We start from the raw sequence: 14,244 nt of genomic DNA, 5'->3' as shown, positions 1-14,244 counted from the left end.
TATCTTACATAATACTAGTATGTGTTTTATTTATCAATCGGTGATATTATATTGAATGAATTATGGATCCTATATTGAAAATGGGAATAAATTATGATATTCAATGTTATAATGTAATTTATTATTACTAGTCTGTTCTCAAACGTGGAGTACATGAGGACATGTGCGCTAGCTGCAAAACAAAAACAAGTGAACGTGCGCGTGCGCTGCTTTACGTGAGTAGGCGTGCTGTGGTGGGTGCGCGCGCTCTTCATTCATTGCTGGCCGAACGAGGCTCGGACTCGCCTCTCCAAGTCCTCTCCTCTCCTCCTCCCACTAACTGACTCTCTCCATCTCCACTCGTGGAACTAGAGCGCTAAACCCGGACTATGAGGGGCTCCTGTCGCCCGAGGAACATGCGGGACAGGGCAGGTAAGCCGGAGCTTTTTTGTCGCATTTGTCGCAAGAGTGTGTAAAACGAAAAGTGTGGCTTTCGGAGTGGCAGTTGTGCTACTTTAGCTAGCAGCGGGCTGAAGTAAACAAGCGTGTGTCACGTAGGCTGGCTTCCGGATGCCAAAGAGGACAGCTGCGGAAAACACCCACTTCAAGGAAATTAACATTCGTTTCTGATGCCATTTGAGTAATACACACTTTGTTGTCAAATATCGGCCATTACGTGTTTTCAACCGAGTTTGCTAGCAAGGAAGCAAGCCGGTGTTGTGGAGAAACTGCCTAAAAGCTTTTAAATGTCACATCACATGTTTTTTTTATCGTTTTAAAGCATCCGGTAGAATCAAGTCGACATGGGACAGCTGATCACATTAGCCATTGAAATGCAGAGGTGGAAAGTGTTGCTTTCTTTTAAATTGCAACTTGCGCATTAGGTGGGTCAGAACAGTTTCAAGGTTGGTGTCAAAAAATATATTTTTTTCCCCTTTCAATGTGGGCAAAGAGATCCTGTGTGTGGCCTTTGCTTCGTTATTATTCAGTGCGTGAGAAAAAGCGAAGAGTTGCGGCAGCACAAAAGTTCTCTGACACATATTGTGTGTTTTGGTTGTAATATGTCACTAAATGTGCTATTGCACTGATAACTGCAGTTAAAAAAACACTGTTAATGTTATTTTGACGATATTTATTTGATAGCAGAACACCTAACTTACATTTTACACGATAGCTCCCAACAGGGACCTCATTAGCATCACGGGTGAGCTGGAGTCTATCCCAGCGGACTTTGAGCAAGAGGAGGGTAACACCCTCGACAGGTTGTCAGCAGCGTTATAATAATTCTGTTAGTTTTTAATTAGTTTTAGAGCAGGTTTGTTAGTTTTCGTTTTTTAATGCTTCGTTTTAATGTAGTTATTAGTTTTAGTATTAGCTTTCGTTATTTTGTAATGTATGGACTATTTGTCTAGTGCAAGATATAAAGTGTAAAAGTAATGAAATAAACTACAATTTTCAAATGCTATAATTATAGTTTTAGCCATGAAATTATTTTTTCAAGGTCCTCTTCTTCTGTATTTTTTTTTTAGCAAATGTGTATTTTTTTTTTGTTACTATTGCATACACTACTCTGACACTACTTTTACTAGTACTCCAGTAGAAATTGAAGTGTGGAGAAGGGCTTAGGTTTAAAATGTAGCTTTAGGGTCAGGAATTAGGTTTAGTGTTTCAAGTTGAAATTAGAAGTCAGCGTTCAGGTTTCAGACAGGTTAGGGTTTGGGTTTCAAGTGATCATTCCCAGTTAGGGTGTCAAGCAGTGCAGAGATGTCAAGAGACCATGAGTTGGAATCTGGGCTTTGTCCTTCCTGTGTGGAGTTTGCATGTTCTCCTCGGGCTTTTGGGGTTTTTCTTATGGTTCTCTGGCTTGCTTATACACTTCAACCATGAATGTTAGCTTTGTTAAGTAATTCCTCAAAGATTTCATTTGTTTTTAGACTTGCCTGGTATGCAGTTGAATTGCTCTCAGATGCTGTATATGACCCAGAGGCATTCCCTTTTATGTTTATTATCAGCTGATGAGTGCATAGCTTCAAAATATATGCGTTACAAGTGGATTTATGGTGCTGCGTGCTTTGGACTATTACCTTGTTTATCTTCTCATGCCAGTGCATATTTAGTCGAAAAAAAACATGTCTTGTTCCTCTTCGTTTCATTGTTAAAGCTGTGTGTGTTAAATTAAACAGTGAGTGTGAAGAGTGTGTGCACCAGCCCTTGTGCCTTGACCTGTATAATCCAATGACTCACTTATAATACAAACAGGCTGTGATTGTATTATGTAATTCCTATTGCCTAGAGGGAGTGCTGGAAAATGGATGCACTCTGCGGTCATGTCAGTATGCAGCTAGGATCCGCACCTTGTCTCCAATCCTCCTAAGAACACAGTGACGTTGATTCCAAGTATGTGTTGGACAGATGTACTGACAAGCTGGCACCATGGCACTGTGCTCCGTTCACCTTAATCTACTCCAAATGGCCCGCTGGTCATGCTAACATGATAGCACGCAGTGGCGGTAAGGGCATCCAGCCAGTGTTGTCACATTTGTGCTGCAAAAGGAGGGCAATATGCGGTAACGTGAGATTCCAACCGTGCGTGCGGATCGGGCGTCTATCGCACAGCTCGTCTTTCCATCTTTCTGTTCAAATATGCCTCCTTTGTTGTGTACAGTATGTGTGTGTTTGTCTCTATTATGGCTCCTGTGAATGATGCCAATAATTCATCCCTCTTGCTCGCTCCCCCCCTCCCTGGCGGAGTCTGAGCAGGATCTGGGGGAAAGTTCACCCTCTCGCTCTGAATCTCATTATGGGCTTGAGGCATAGCTGTGGTTGCGTATGCGCACGCGTGCACTGTGTTGTCATCCTGGCGGCTTTTACATTGTTATTTTGGGCACGTGGTAGCGCTTAATGCCATGGTGGTGATTCCGCTGCATTCGTTTTGCTTATGTAGTCATGAAACGTAGAATGAAACGAAATGTAGTCATCGTGGTCGAGAAGCTGATCTGGATTCTGTTCTGTTCACACCCACTTCCCCCATCCTAATCTCATTGTTGCTACGTGTAATAATGTGTTGATATTTCTGACACTGGAGTGACTCTTCATGCTTCCTGGATCGCCATTTTGTAACAGGGAAAAAAAACAAACGGGCCGTATCTAAATCATTGTGTGTGCTAAAGGGCTCGAGCGACAACCGCAGAAAGAAGATTTAAGATTCAATATCACAACCAATTAAAATTGAAGAGTCGCTGCCCACATACTTTTGGTCATGCATTGCAGAGATAAAGCAGTACAACTTTGTATTAGCAATGAAGCTTGCTAATATAAAGGTAACAGAACCCCAAATGCACATTTTGGTCAAATGCACAAGTGAACACTGAGCTTATCCATGCATGTTTTTGGTTGTGTTGTCTACTTGAATAGTCTAAGAAATATTTACTCACGTTTTACATGAAGCTGATTAATTTAAATTACCTTATCTATAATAATAATAATTATTATTATTGTTGTTGTTGTTATTATTGTTGTTGTTTCGTAGCGTTTATGGAATTAGACTGGAAATGGAGCATTCCAGTACATAACGCCATCTCCTGGTCAGTATGAGAAATGCTGTCGGTAAATAAATAAATAAATAAATAAATGAATAAATAATCATAAAAATAAATAAATTAAAATAAATAAATAAATAAATAGTTGTCAGTGACATCTTTTGGGAACTTAAAAACAAATATATGAGCCGTATTTCGATTTGTGTCTCGTGCTGTATTTAGAATAGAAAAATAAAAAGCAAACTGTTTGTAGACTTTTCCTTACTCGTTCCAGACAACAAACTAAAAAAATCAAGCTGTATTTAAATTTTGGTGTTTGTATTTTAAAATGAAAATCAAATAACGAGACGTTTTTTCTATTTTTAATATCTGTATCCAAACGTCATATCCAAAGACCAAAAGAGACACGGACCACCGCTGCTCCTGCAAACACACACACTTCCTGAATCCTGACCAAAAACAGATCCGTTTTTTTCTCCATTTTTAAAATAACCTTTCCCAGCAATGGAATGTTCTTAGTAAAACAGTGACAATCGCTAACTTGTATAATTTTAACCTTCTTGCGTGCACTCACTATGTTGATTTGATTATATTTAGAATTTGCAAAATCAGGTAAAACCAAAAAACACTTTTTCGATATTGTGGCAAAAAAACCCTATTCAGAATTGGAGGCTTTCTTGCTGTAAATCTTGCGGGACTCTATTCACTTTTAAATTAGCTTCTTGTTTTAAATAGACATTATCATAGATGCATTACCTATTCATTTTGTCCATGGCAATTCAATTTGGGCCATTTAGTTCTGTGCGCATTCTTGCTAACAAATGCAGAGTTCACTGAACTGCATGTGAAAACAGCGCTACGTGGCGGTGTTTTTGTGTCACCACATGTAAGTCTGAAATGTAATGACACCAGTTTGCATTTCATGAGTCAGTAATCATTTAGTAGATTGTACATTATAGTCACAAACCCTTAAGTAATCGCTTCTCAAATTAGTTATCAAAAGGACTTCGACTATGCTAATAACTAAAAACGTATTTTGATGTATAATATAATTTAATGTGCGAGTCATTCCTGAAGTTAATATAAAATAAAAAATGTTGAGGCTGTTTTTGTAGTTGTTTTTTATCTGAGGGCTGCCAGCTGCCAGGCACGAGCTGGTTGTTGTGGTGCTCCGGCGCGTTCATTGGCTGCCAGGCTTCCGGTCTGTTCTCTGATTGGCCAAGATTTACACTTGCACTCGCTGTCCACGTGCTCTGCACGCGAAGGCTGTTTTTCTATGAAACGTCTGCTTTTCTCGTTGAGTCTCTCGCTCCCAAACCGCGGCGTTACGGTAACAACTGTTGTACACTCGAAACTCTTGAGTATTTTCATTTTTTTCCTACCGTCGATTTATTCGTACGTTAATATATCACCCAGAGATGTGTGTTTAACACATTTTAAGGGATGAAAACATGTTGTTTTTTCCCCTCGATTCCCGATGCGCGTACTTTTCCAATCATTACGGTAGCGGCAACCTGCTGTTCCTCAACTGATGTGAGACATCCTCCCCCAGCAGACTCAGTGCGCGCAGAACCGAGCCCGAGATTTTCGTTAGTTTCTTCTAGTTACCATCATCATCAGCGGCATCGTCGTGAATGATGTTAGACAACGAGGAGTATCTGGTGGACGCCTGCGCGCGGGAGCTCACTCAGAACCCGCTGAGGAAGATTTGGTTGCCGGGCAAGAGCGGCCACATTGCACAGAGACGTGGTAAGAAAATGCAGAATCCGGACGTCAAAGGAGGGTCGTTTCCCCAAGTAGTCCAAAGTTTTATGTTTTGAATATAAATATTTTCACGTGGCTTTTACATCATTTTCGCAGCAAGCGGTCACGTGCTTCGGTCTTAAGTAACGGGACTTCAATTATCCACAACATCAGTGGTTGTTTTCAAATGCACTCTGCCAACTCCTCTCCCCTCTGGATGTCTCTGTTGTAGGACCCTCTTTTGTTTTTGCTGAGTCAAGCCCTGCGTGTTGTGCTGCTGTTTCAGCTGCAGCTTTCACACTGCACTGCTGCATCAGTCATTGGACCGAGTTCTCTCTAGACACACTGTCTTTTCCTCGTAAAACCTCGGCAGAAACACGAGCAATTGAATTAGTCTAACAATTTGCAATTTGTCTCTCACTGTCCCGGCTATTATTACCATAATGATGCTGAACTGAATGGCTCATTTTTAATATTTTCAGACGTTGAAATCGGCACGAGTAGAGATAATTTGGGTGACGCTTGGCGGTAGTTTGCATTAAATCATTCTAAGCCTTTTTCTCTATAGTGAGTGCATATGGAGAGGAAAAGGCTTAATGTCCATTAAATCCCAAATATTGGGTCGATCGGTCTAATATTTTCCTTGGTAGAAGTGGGTATGAATTTTGCACATGAATTTTTGTGACTAATGGATCACGGTTTTGAGACATTAAGCTTAGTTAGAAGTTAAGCTTTTTAACATGAAAGCGTTTTCGACTGTCCCAAAAGAGGCAAAAAAAAAAAAGTCTGTGCGATCAAATTGAATTGCTAATGGGTCAAAAATATACTTTAACATAATAACAAAGTAGCAGAATCTGCTTACGTGTGTTGAGAGTTGCTATCAACTTATCAAAGTGAGTTAAACAAGCTGCATCGACTCTTTTGTGGTTATCTACATACGTCACGTCGTCCACTTGTCAAGAGCCTGACTTCCTGTATTACTTTCACATTGACGTTGGCAATTTGCGAAGTGAGCAGAAATGAAAATGTTTGTTTGTTTTGACAGTATGCATGACCAACTGCCCCACCCTCATCGTGACTGTGGGCCTTCCGGCGCGAGGGAAGACCTACATCTCCAAGAAGCTAACGCGCTACTTAAACTGGATCGGAGTCCCCACCAAAGGTACCCGCCGCTTCATTGAAGTCGCTGGAGAGTGAATCGCTGTCAGCATAAATGTTCTTTTGTTGTAATTTTACTTTTTTTTGTGTGTGTGTGTGTTACAGAGTTCAATGTGGGCCAGTACCGTAGGGAGTGTGTGAAGATCTACAAATCCTTTGAGTTTTTCAGTCCGGATAATGAAGAAGGCTTAAAAATCAGACGGTGAGTAAGCACATGAACCAAATCAAATCATTTCTGTCATCTTCGTGTAATTTGAATGTCTCCTTTTTCTTCATTGACACGGGACCAGTGTCTGCTATATGGACCCAAAACAAACCATACATCTATAAAAAGACTATGTGGTCGCACCGTGGCTATGTCCACACATACTATTTACGTAAATTGTGGGGTCAAGACATTCTGTCTACAGTGTGTTGTTTGAAATAAAATGAATTTGCAGGATGTGTATTGCATGCAGGTGTTGGGAAATTTGGGGGGTTTGCCAGCTGAAATCTGTACAGTTGACCATAAAAATGATAACAAATGACATTTTTAACTGTGTAGGGAATCTTAATGTGTCTCACTTTTGAAATGAACTACTGGAACAAATAAACATTTTCCAAGATGTTCTAATTCAACCGTTTTAAAGCACAGTGGTCACTACAGCGGACAGCTATTTAAAAGTTGCTTTCGCCTATATTAATCAATTTTTAAAAAATCTTTATATTATGAATCATATCATCAAATCATAATTCATGCGTGAAAGGGTTAATGAACGGCATCAGTGAAGTGTGTGGACATGTTTGTGTCCCTGCAGTCACTGTGCAATGGCAGCTCTTAACGATGTTCGGCAGTACCTCAGCGTTGAAGGCGGGCAAGTGGCCGTGAGTCCGTTTTTCCTCCTTTCAAAATGTCAGCGAATCTCTCATGGATGCGTGGTAATTGATGTCTTGCGATTTCAGGTATTTGACGCTACCAATACGACAAGAGAAAGAAGAGGCGCCATTGTCAAGTTTGCGGAGCAAAACGGTTTCAAGGCAAGTGCAGCAGCGCTTGCGTGACAACAAGCCCACCGACTGACCACTGACGCTGTTGCCGTGCATGCAGGTGTTCTTTGTGGAGTCCGTGTGTGAAGACCCAGATGTCATCGCGCAGAACATCGTGGTGAGTTGTCATGATGACGTCTCTGTTGACATTCAAACAAACCCAACATCGTCACAATGTGTGTGTGCGTGTGTGTGTTTGCTGTCGCGCTAGCAAGTGAAACTCGGCAGCCCAGACTACATCCACTGTGACACTCAAGAAGCCATTGAAGACTTTATGAAGAGGATCAAGTGTTACGAGTCGTCCTATCAGCCTCTGGATGAAATTTTGGACAGGTGAGGTGACACAGCATGAGGTGCGAGTGCACAATCTAGCGCTAGTGTACATAGGGAACAAGGTTATTATAGTTAACAAAAAGTAATGGAATAACTAAAGTTGAAAAAAAAAAAACATTTTCGTGCAAGAAATAAAAATGTAAATCCACGACTGAAAATGACATCACAGTTGCTCGGGTAATGACCAATCACGGCTCACCTGTTTTCCGAAGCTGAGCCGTGATTGGTCGTTACCTGAGCCCTGAGCAACTGCGATGTCATTTTCAGTCGACTGAAAGTGGCAAAATGGACACCCCATCAAATGAATATTAATCAGAATATCAAATTTAGACTTAGTGGGGCTGCATCGAAAATGTTTTTGTAAAGAACATTTTTGGGTTGACCTTCGCTTTAAATAGAGAGGGATATAACCCCAATAAGCGTAACGAACGGTGTACGTAACGAAATCGCGCTGTCGTCCTTCAGGGACATGCCCTACATCAAGATCATGGACGTGGGCCGCCGTTACCTGGTGAACCGCGTGCAGGACCACATCCAGAGCCGCATCGTCTACTACCTGATGAACATCCACATCACGCCGCGCTCCATCTACCTGAGTCGGCACGGCGAGAGCGACCTCAACATCAAGGGACGCATCGGAGGCGACTCGGCCTTGTCGGCGCGGGGGAAAGAGGTGCTCCACCCCGGACAAAGTCCCGCGTCTTCACGACTGGCCTTCGTGGTTCCTACAATATCATGTTTTCTATTTTCCTTTCTGCTAGTATGCCAAATGTCTGAGGAAGTACATCCAGGAGCAGAACATCAAGGATCTGAAGGTTTGGACCAGCCAGATGAAGAGAACCATCCAGACAGCCGAGTGTCTGGGAGTGCCGTACGAACAGTGGAAATCTCTCAACGAGATTGACGCCGTGAGTGGGATAGTTTGTGCGTTGAGGCCCCAACGTTTTCAAGCTGCGCTATAACTCATCATTTCCTCGTGTCTCGTCCCGTAGGGCGTGTGCGAGGAAATGATGTATGAAGAGATCCAAGAGCATTACCCTCTGGAATTCGCACTCAGAGACCAGGACAAATATCGCTACCGCTATCCAAAAGGAGAGGTCAGCAGTGCACATGCTAGTTTAAAAAAAACATCAACAAAAAAAACAAACCCTAACGGTTTCAGTGCTGAAGACTGCGTTCTTTCTCTCAGTCGTACGAAGACCTGGTGCAGCGTCTGGAGCCTGTCATCATGGAGCTGGAGAGGCAGGAGAACGTTCTGGTCGTTTGTCACCAGGCCGTGATGCGCTGCCTTCTCGCTTACTTCCTAGACAAGACCGCAGGTAGCACACACTCAAATGCACAGCACACACACACAAGCTAGAGATTGTATTATTAGAATAAAGCTACAGTTTCCGTCTTCCTTTACAATCACACCGTGTTTGTGAGTATAAAAAAAAAAAAAATCCAGTACAGTACTGTCTGTCGCCTCAAATTGTAGTTTTCCAATAACAACAATGGACAGGTGTACCTCCATGTTTTGTCAAGTTAATTGACGTGTTTTTGGAAGCTACATAATTGAACGTTGTTTTGTCTTGTTCTTCCACAGTTGAGTTGCCTTATCTTAAGTGCCCCTTGCACACAGTGTTGAAACTCACCCCGCTGGCTTACGGTAAATTTTCTTATGGTTTCCAAATTGACACGTAGAAGACGGGACGTAATGACAAGCGTTTTGTTTTCTCAGGATGCAAAGTGGAGTCAATCTATTTAGGCGTGGATGCCGTGAACACACACCGAGAGCGACCGGAGGTACGTAAGCGGACCGCCGCTACCAATCAGGAGTGACTCCGCCCTTCCCCTCACCACCATTTTTTTACCCAGACTCATCTCAGCCTGGAGGACGCCTCGCTGTCCACACGCGCACGTCCGTCCTTTCCGGTCATGCCTTGATCAATGCTTTACAAACATCTACCTCCAGTCTGTCTTAGATTTAAACTTGTACTACCATGAAGCCAAAACACAACATGTAACCTCTCAACCGATGCAAATGACCTTAATCGTCGTGTTAAATTTTGTCCTCATTGTGAATGTAGCTTGAAAATGTTTCTTCACGATGATCAGTGTTAATGTCCATTTGTATTTCTTGTCGTGGAAAGATGCACCAAAATAAATCCACACTTTCCATCTGTTTTGTTTCCCTGTTGATGTCAAAAACTGTGGCTCTTGCAGAATGTGAGCATGCAGCGTAGCACAGAAGCCGCTCTGAAAACCGTGCCGGCGCACTTCTGACGCCCTCGCTCGCGCTTCCTGTGTGACCTATCAGCTGCCTCGCGAGGACGCTCGCCGTCGATGACATGAAGACGATCGACACGAGCGTCACGTTTTTGTAACTTTCCCAATGGACAGCATGTGTTTTTGTTATGCTGTCGTATACAAGACATATCCTCCCGCACTGTCAAAAGCGCTCACTTAATGTGTTGCTGTTTTATAAAGCCGCGCGCGCGCGTGTGAGAGCAAGAACTCGACAGTGACCGTATGTGCTTCAGTGGTTTGAATATGAGAAGAAAACAATCATTTCCATGTCTTTGTGGTTCATCGTATTTCTGCAAATAGTGGCCAGGAGGTTGTTTTATTTAGATTAAGACTTGATGTCAAGTGCCCCAAAAAGACTGAAGGACAATTATGGAAAAATGTAGCAAAGATGCACATGATATTGTCAGAGAACAACAGCTGTATATTACGAATGAACTCAAAAGTTGCACTGTTGAACTGCACTTAAGCAGTGATTCTTTATAGGGCGTTTGCATACCACGAGTGGTGGTGGTGCCATACTTTGGGAATCACGGCATTTGGGGAACAGGCACTATTTGAAGAAATATGGAATGTCATAAGCGGTGTTAATTATCCTTTGCATGTTGAGTATGCTAACAGAAGGAGTAGTGACAAACGTCACTGGTGCTTTTTGGGTTTCTCCGACTTTTTCAAGAGCCCTTTGAACATTTAGGGATGAATGTCAGGGAACTCTGGAAACAAAAATAATCTTTGGGGTAACATTCAGTGGCTTTTTTTTTTTTTAATGAGTCGACTGTGATGGACGTAAAATAGATCTGCGTAGTTTTCATTCAAGTTGGGCAATTTTCTTGACTGGGGGGACAAATATTTCGGGGAGCCAGGTGCACCTGATTTTGTTTCAAAACATCCGTTCCATATAATTGCAATCACTTGTTCCCATCCCAATGTTCATACTCCAAACACTTGTTTTCACTGATGTGTTCAGCTTTGTGCCCTGTAAAGTTAAACAAATCTAAACATCACGTTTGTCATACGATTATTATGGTAATCTTATGTACGTTTTATTACGTGTTTTATTCTATATTGGTTTATGTACACAACTGTTGTGGAAAGTGTACTTTGCCTTGCTGCTCCTTTTCAGTTGTACAAATGTCAATAAAGTTTCTCTGCTTGGTAGCCACTGTGATTCTATGCTTGCATTTTCTTTAACGGGCCATTGGTGAGCTGGAACCTACTCCAGCTGACTTTAAGCACATCCTAGATTGGTTGCCGACAGACCATTTTTAAGTTTTCCTTAGTAAACCTTCACATATGAAAGCCGAAGCTGAGGTTCGAACCTCGAATCCCTGAAGAGTGAGGTATGAGCTCACCTTTCCCCTTCAACTCAAAAACAACATTTCCATTCATCTTCGCTACCAGCAAGTATATTTATTATTTTGGATGATTTCAATCTACAATAGGTTGGACTCTGTAATAAAACATAACATGCACCAATTGATTGCCTCATGTTCATAACAAAAAGCATTGCACAATAAAATATATATTAAAAAACAAACACTTTGAATCATCAGGGAAAACAAATCCAGTCTGATCACCAACGTGGATTAGAAATGTACTAAGAAGAAGCACAGTACGTACATTTGTACATTATTTATATTTGTCATCTTGGCTGATGTCTTTCTTCTCTCACACCAACACTCATGGGAATGTTTTCTTTTCGTCTCAGAACTGCACAAAAAAAAAAAAATGTTAGTTTCCCCTCCACAAATTGTTACAGCAAATAAAGCGCTGAAATCTGACATTTTTGAGGAACTCCTCGGCGACAATGCGAGCTCTGGCGTTGACGGACAGTTTCATCTCGCTGATCTCCTTGTCGATCTCCTCCATGAAGTGAATGACGAAGTCCACCAGCTTGTGCTTGTACATCTGCTCCGTGTGGAAGTTGGTGATCAGGAAACTAATATCGTAGCCCTGAATACACAACAAAAACAAACATTTGAGTCAAGTATAACTGGCGCACCAAACAATTTTGACATCCTTTTGTAAGTATGACAGTCAATACACATTTTCCACAACCCCTACCGAAATATTAGAAATGAGTTCATCTTGAGTTGAGTAGTAAAAAGCTCAAGCTGCTCTCTGCTCACCTCCACCGGTTTCCTCCTCAGGATGAAGAAGTTCTCCGCCCTCATCATCATGAAGCGCATGAATTTGTGGCACAGGATCTTTTCGATCTCGTCGGCCTGGTGGACACCACGCGCACAATCGTGTTATATCGCGCAGGACGATCGGTGGTTGGGGACGCCAACAACGGCACCGGTCGGCCAGCCTCACCTGCTTGACGGCGATGCTGACTCTGACCGAGTTGATGGAGCCCTCAATGAGGACTTTCTCCTTGTCGTTGCGGCTGATGACGACGGGCTGGAGGAGAAGCTCTTTGCTACTCCTGAACGTGGACACGAGACGGACAGAGCTGCCGTTATTCGCAGCACTTCTCTGGAAATTATCGAGAGCCAATGCACTCACCGTACTTCCACCTCGGGCTTGTTGTGTCTCTCCACCACCTGAGAGGAGAAGTTCTCCAAGCACAAGGCGGCCTGCAGGGTGGCTCGCACCGCGTTCAGGTAGGGCCGCAAGGTGGCCGTCTGAAGAGGATTAAAAACGTGACAGTAATAAGATGATCAAACAGAACGTGAAGAATTACACAGTTGGCACATCATGATAATTCAATGGCCATTGTCCTGTTCATTCAGGTGCTTTGGCCACCAGGGGGCAGGATTATACATACAGACTTGTGACATTTTGCTGATGAAACAAGACGACTGTCACAAATGGATGAATCATTTAGAGACCGAAATTTAAAATTGTCTAAATCCTGTAGACAAGTCCTGTAGACTGCTTGATTGTCTTTTGTGAAAATGAGACATTTGCAAACATCTACTTTTACTTTGGAAAACAATGATCAAAACCTTTGACAATTTTCTTTTGTGCATTCTCAGCGCTATTTGACAAGGTCATGGGTTTGAATAAAGGGATGTAATGTGTTTTTTGATCCAATTCATCAAGAAAATAATAAATTAATTATTAAAATAATCACTAGCTGCAGCGCTACAATTAATTTTCAAATAAGTTATTTAAAGCAAACGTGTGGTATGAGTACTACTTGTGGTATACTCGCTGCCCCTAGTGGTATGCAAAATAATCATGGAATTAAATGCTCAAACTGCATAATGTTAAAGTCACAATTTTTTTTATTATTCAGTACATTTTTTAAATACACTTCGCTTTATAATTACCACCACACCAAAGCTACTTTCGTTAGGCCGTTTCGCATCTTACTTATTAGGACATACAACCTAATATGATGTGTTTCTAATTGCCGACAACAGAAGTCAGCGCACTGTGTATGGAGGCTGCTCAACTGACAGTTGGCTGCATCAGCAGCTGTTAGCTTTAGCTTGCGAGCATTCCACTTTACCGTCACAGTCGCATTCCTTTGTCGTTGTCCTAAAAGTAATCGCTTCCGAAGGATAATAGGATTCTGTTTTACTTAAATGTTCAATAAACACACATATTCTACTCATGAGTCGACTAGCTCAAATTAGCCTGTTAGCTAACTAGCTGCTTAGCATGTTTGAATGAGAGCAGAAGCCACAGTTTGCCCAACGCGTTACAGCTAATGACGCATCCGTCGAAGGCAAGTGACACGTTTCACGGAGAGAAGCGAAAAGTCATCGAGGTTGAAACATGTGAGGTGCAGCTCACCATTTTGATGTGTCAGGAGCAGCAGCTACAAGGCGGAAGTGTCCGCTCTTTGATCAAGCTATTTCCGCGAAGGCACCGGAAGTCACCAATGTCAGGCGAGGAGCAGGAAACCGACTGAGGGGGGTGTGAACATTTCGCCATACGACGTACTACGTCGTACTACGAAAAATACGTCGTCACGTAGTACAAGAAGCCTTGGCCCGTACTTGCTGTTGTACATGCGATTTTTAATATTTGTATGTCCAAGGAGTGCTTTTCATGTACAATATATATTTACTGTAACTATGACTTTACTACTGCTTTTGAGTGGGTTACACTACTTCGTATACCGAAGACCCCGTCATTCAGCACTTGAGGTATTTCTCAAATCCTGTCGTCATTTGCTGTTTGAAAGCAGACACACTTGTCTTACTGCTTGAGGATGATGGTCGAA

General features: G+C 42.2%; 2 protein-coding genes across 4 annotated transcripts; one reads left to right on the top strand and one right to left on the bottom strand.

The window, feature by feature from the left end:
- Positions 1 to 220: 220 nt before the first annotated feature.
- Positions 221 to 11,222, top strand: pfkfb4b (6-phosphofructo-2-kinase/fructose-2,6-biphosphatase 4b). Of its 3 annotated transcripts, none has more exons than XM_086040849.1 (14): positions 221 to 411; positions 6,307 to 6,423; positions 6,525 to 6,621; positions 7,217 to 7,283; positions 7,362 to 7,436; positions 7,507 to 7,563; positions 7,657 to 7,778; positions 8,244 to 8,451; positions 8,540 to 8,686; positions 8,771 to 8,875; positions 8,968 to 9,097; positions 9,364 to 9,426; positions 9,499 to 9,563; positions 9,636 to 11,222. In XM_086040849.1, the coding sequence occupies exons 1-14, from the start codon at positions 369 to 371 to the stop codon at positions 9,702 to 9,704; spliced, it is 1,365 nt and encodes a 454-aa protein (XP_085896975.1). In that variant the 5' UTR covers positions 221 to 368; the 3' UTR covers positions 9,705 to 11,222. The 3 variants fall into 3 exon arrangements, with proteins under 3 accessions (XP_085896975.1, XP_085896974.1, XP_085896973.1); XM_086040848.1 differs by lacking the exon at positions 221 to 411 and adding an exon at positions 3,806 to 5,267 and having other exon boundaries at positions 9,984 to 11,222; XM_086040847.1 differs by lacking the exon at positions 221 to 411 and adding an exon at positions 3,806 to 5,267.
- A 232-nt stretch (positions 11,223 to 11,454) lies between these two features.
- On the bottom strand, positions 11,455 to 13,973 carry arpc4 (actin related protein 2/3 complex, subunit 4). Its single transcript, XM_086040451.1, has 6 exons — positions 13,812 to 13,973; positions 12,573 to 12,691; positions 12,381 to 12,492; positions 12,194 to 12,289; positions 11,847 to 12,017; positions 11,455 to 11,774 (listed from the first exon to the last, which is right to left on the bottom strand). Exons 1-6 carry the CDS (start codon positions 13,812 to 13,814, stop codon positions 11,769 to 11,771), a joined length of 507 nt encoding a protein of 168 aa, XP_085896577.1. The 5' UTR covers positions 13,815 to 13,973; the 3' UTR covers positions 11,455 to 11,768.
- Between the last annotated feature and the right edge of the window lie 271 nt (positions 13,974 to 14,244).

This window comes from Filicampus tigris, chromosome 9 (assembly GCF_054856515.1).
Source record: "Filicampus tigris isolate MCC_2025a chromosome 9, RoL_Ftig_1.0, whole genome shotgun sequence".
NCBI classification, from domain to species: domain Eukaryota; kingdom Metazoa; phylum Chordata; class Actinopteri; order Syngnathiformes; family Syngnathidae; genus Filicampus; species Filicampus tigris.
Note: the sequence above shows the minus strand (reverse complement) of the source record. Positions and strands in the feature narration are given on the sequence as shown.

Coding starts and splice junctions, on each gene's coding strand:
- pfkfb4b (XM_086040847.1), top strand. CDS start 5,153: ATGATGTTAGACAACGAGGAGTATCTGGTGGACGCCTGCGCGCGGGAG. Junction 5,268..6,306: donor CCACATTGCACAGAGACGTG/GTAAGAAAATGC, acceptor TTGTTTTGACAG/TATGCATGACCAACTGCCCC. Junction 8,452..8,539: donor TGTCGGCGCGGGGGAAAGAG/GTGCTCCACCCC, acceptor CCTTTCTGCTAG/TATGCCAAATGTCTGAGGAA.
- arpc4 (XM_086040451.1), bottom strand. Junction 12,493..12,572: donor AAGCCCGAGGTGGAAGTACG/GTGAGTGCATTG, acceptor GTCCACGTTCAG/GAGTAGCAAAGAGCTTCTCC. Junction 12,290..12,380: donor TCAGCATCGCCGTCAAGCAG/GTGAGGCTGGCC, acceptor GGTGTCCACCAG/GCCGACGAGATCGAAAAGAT.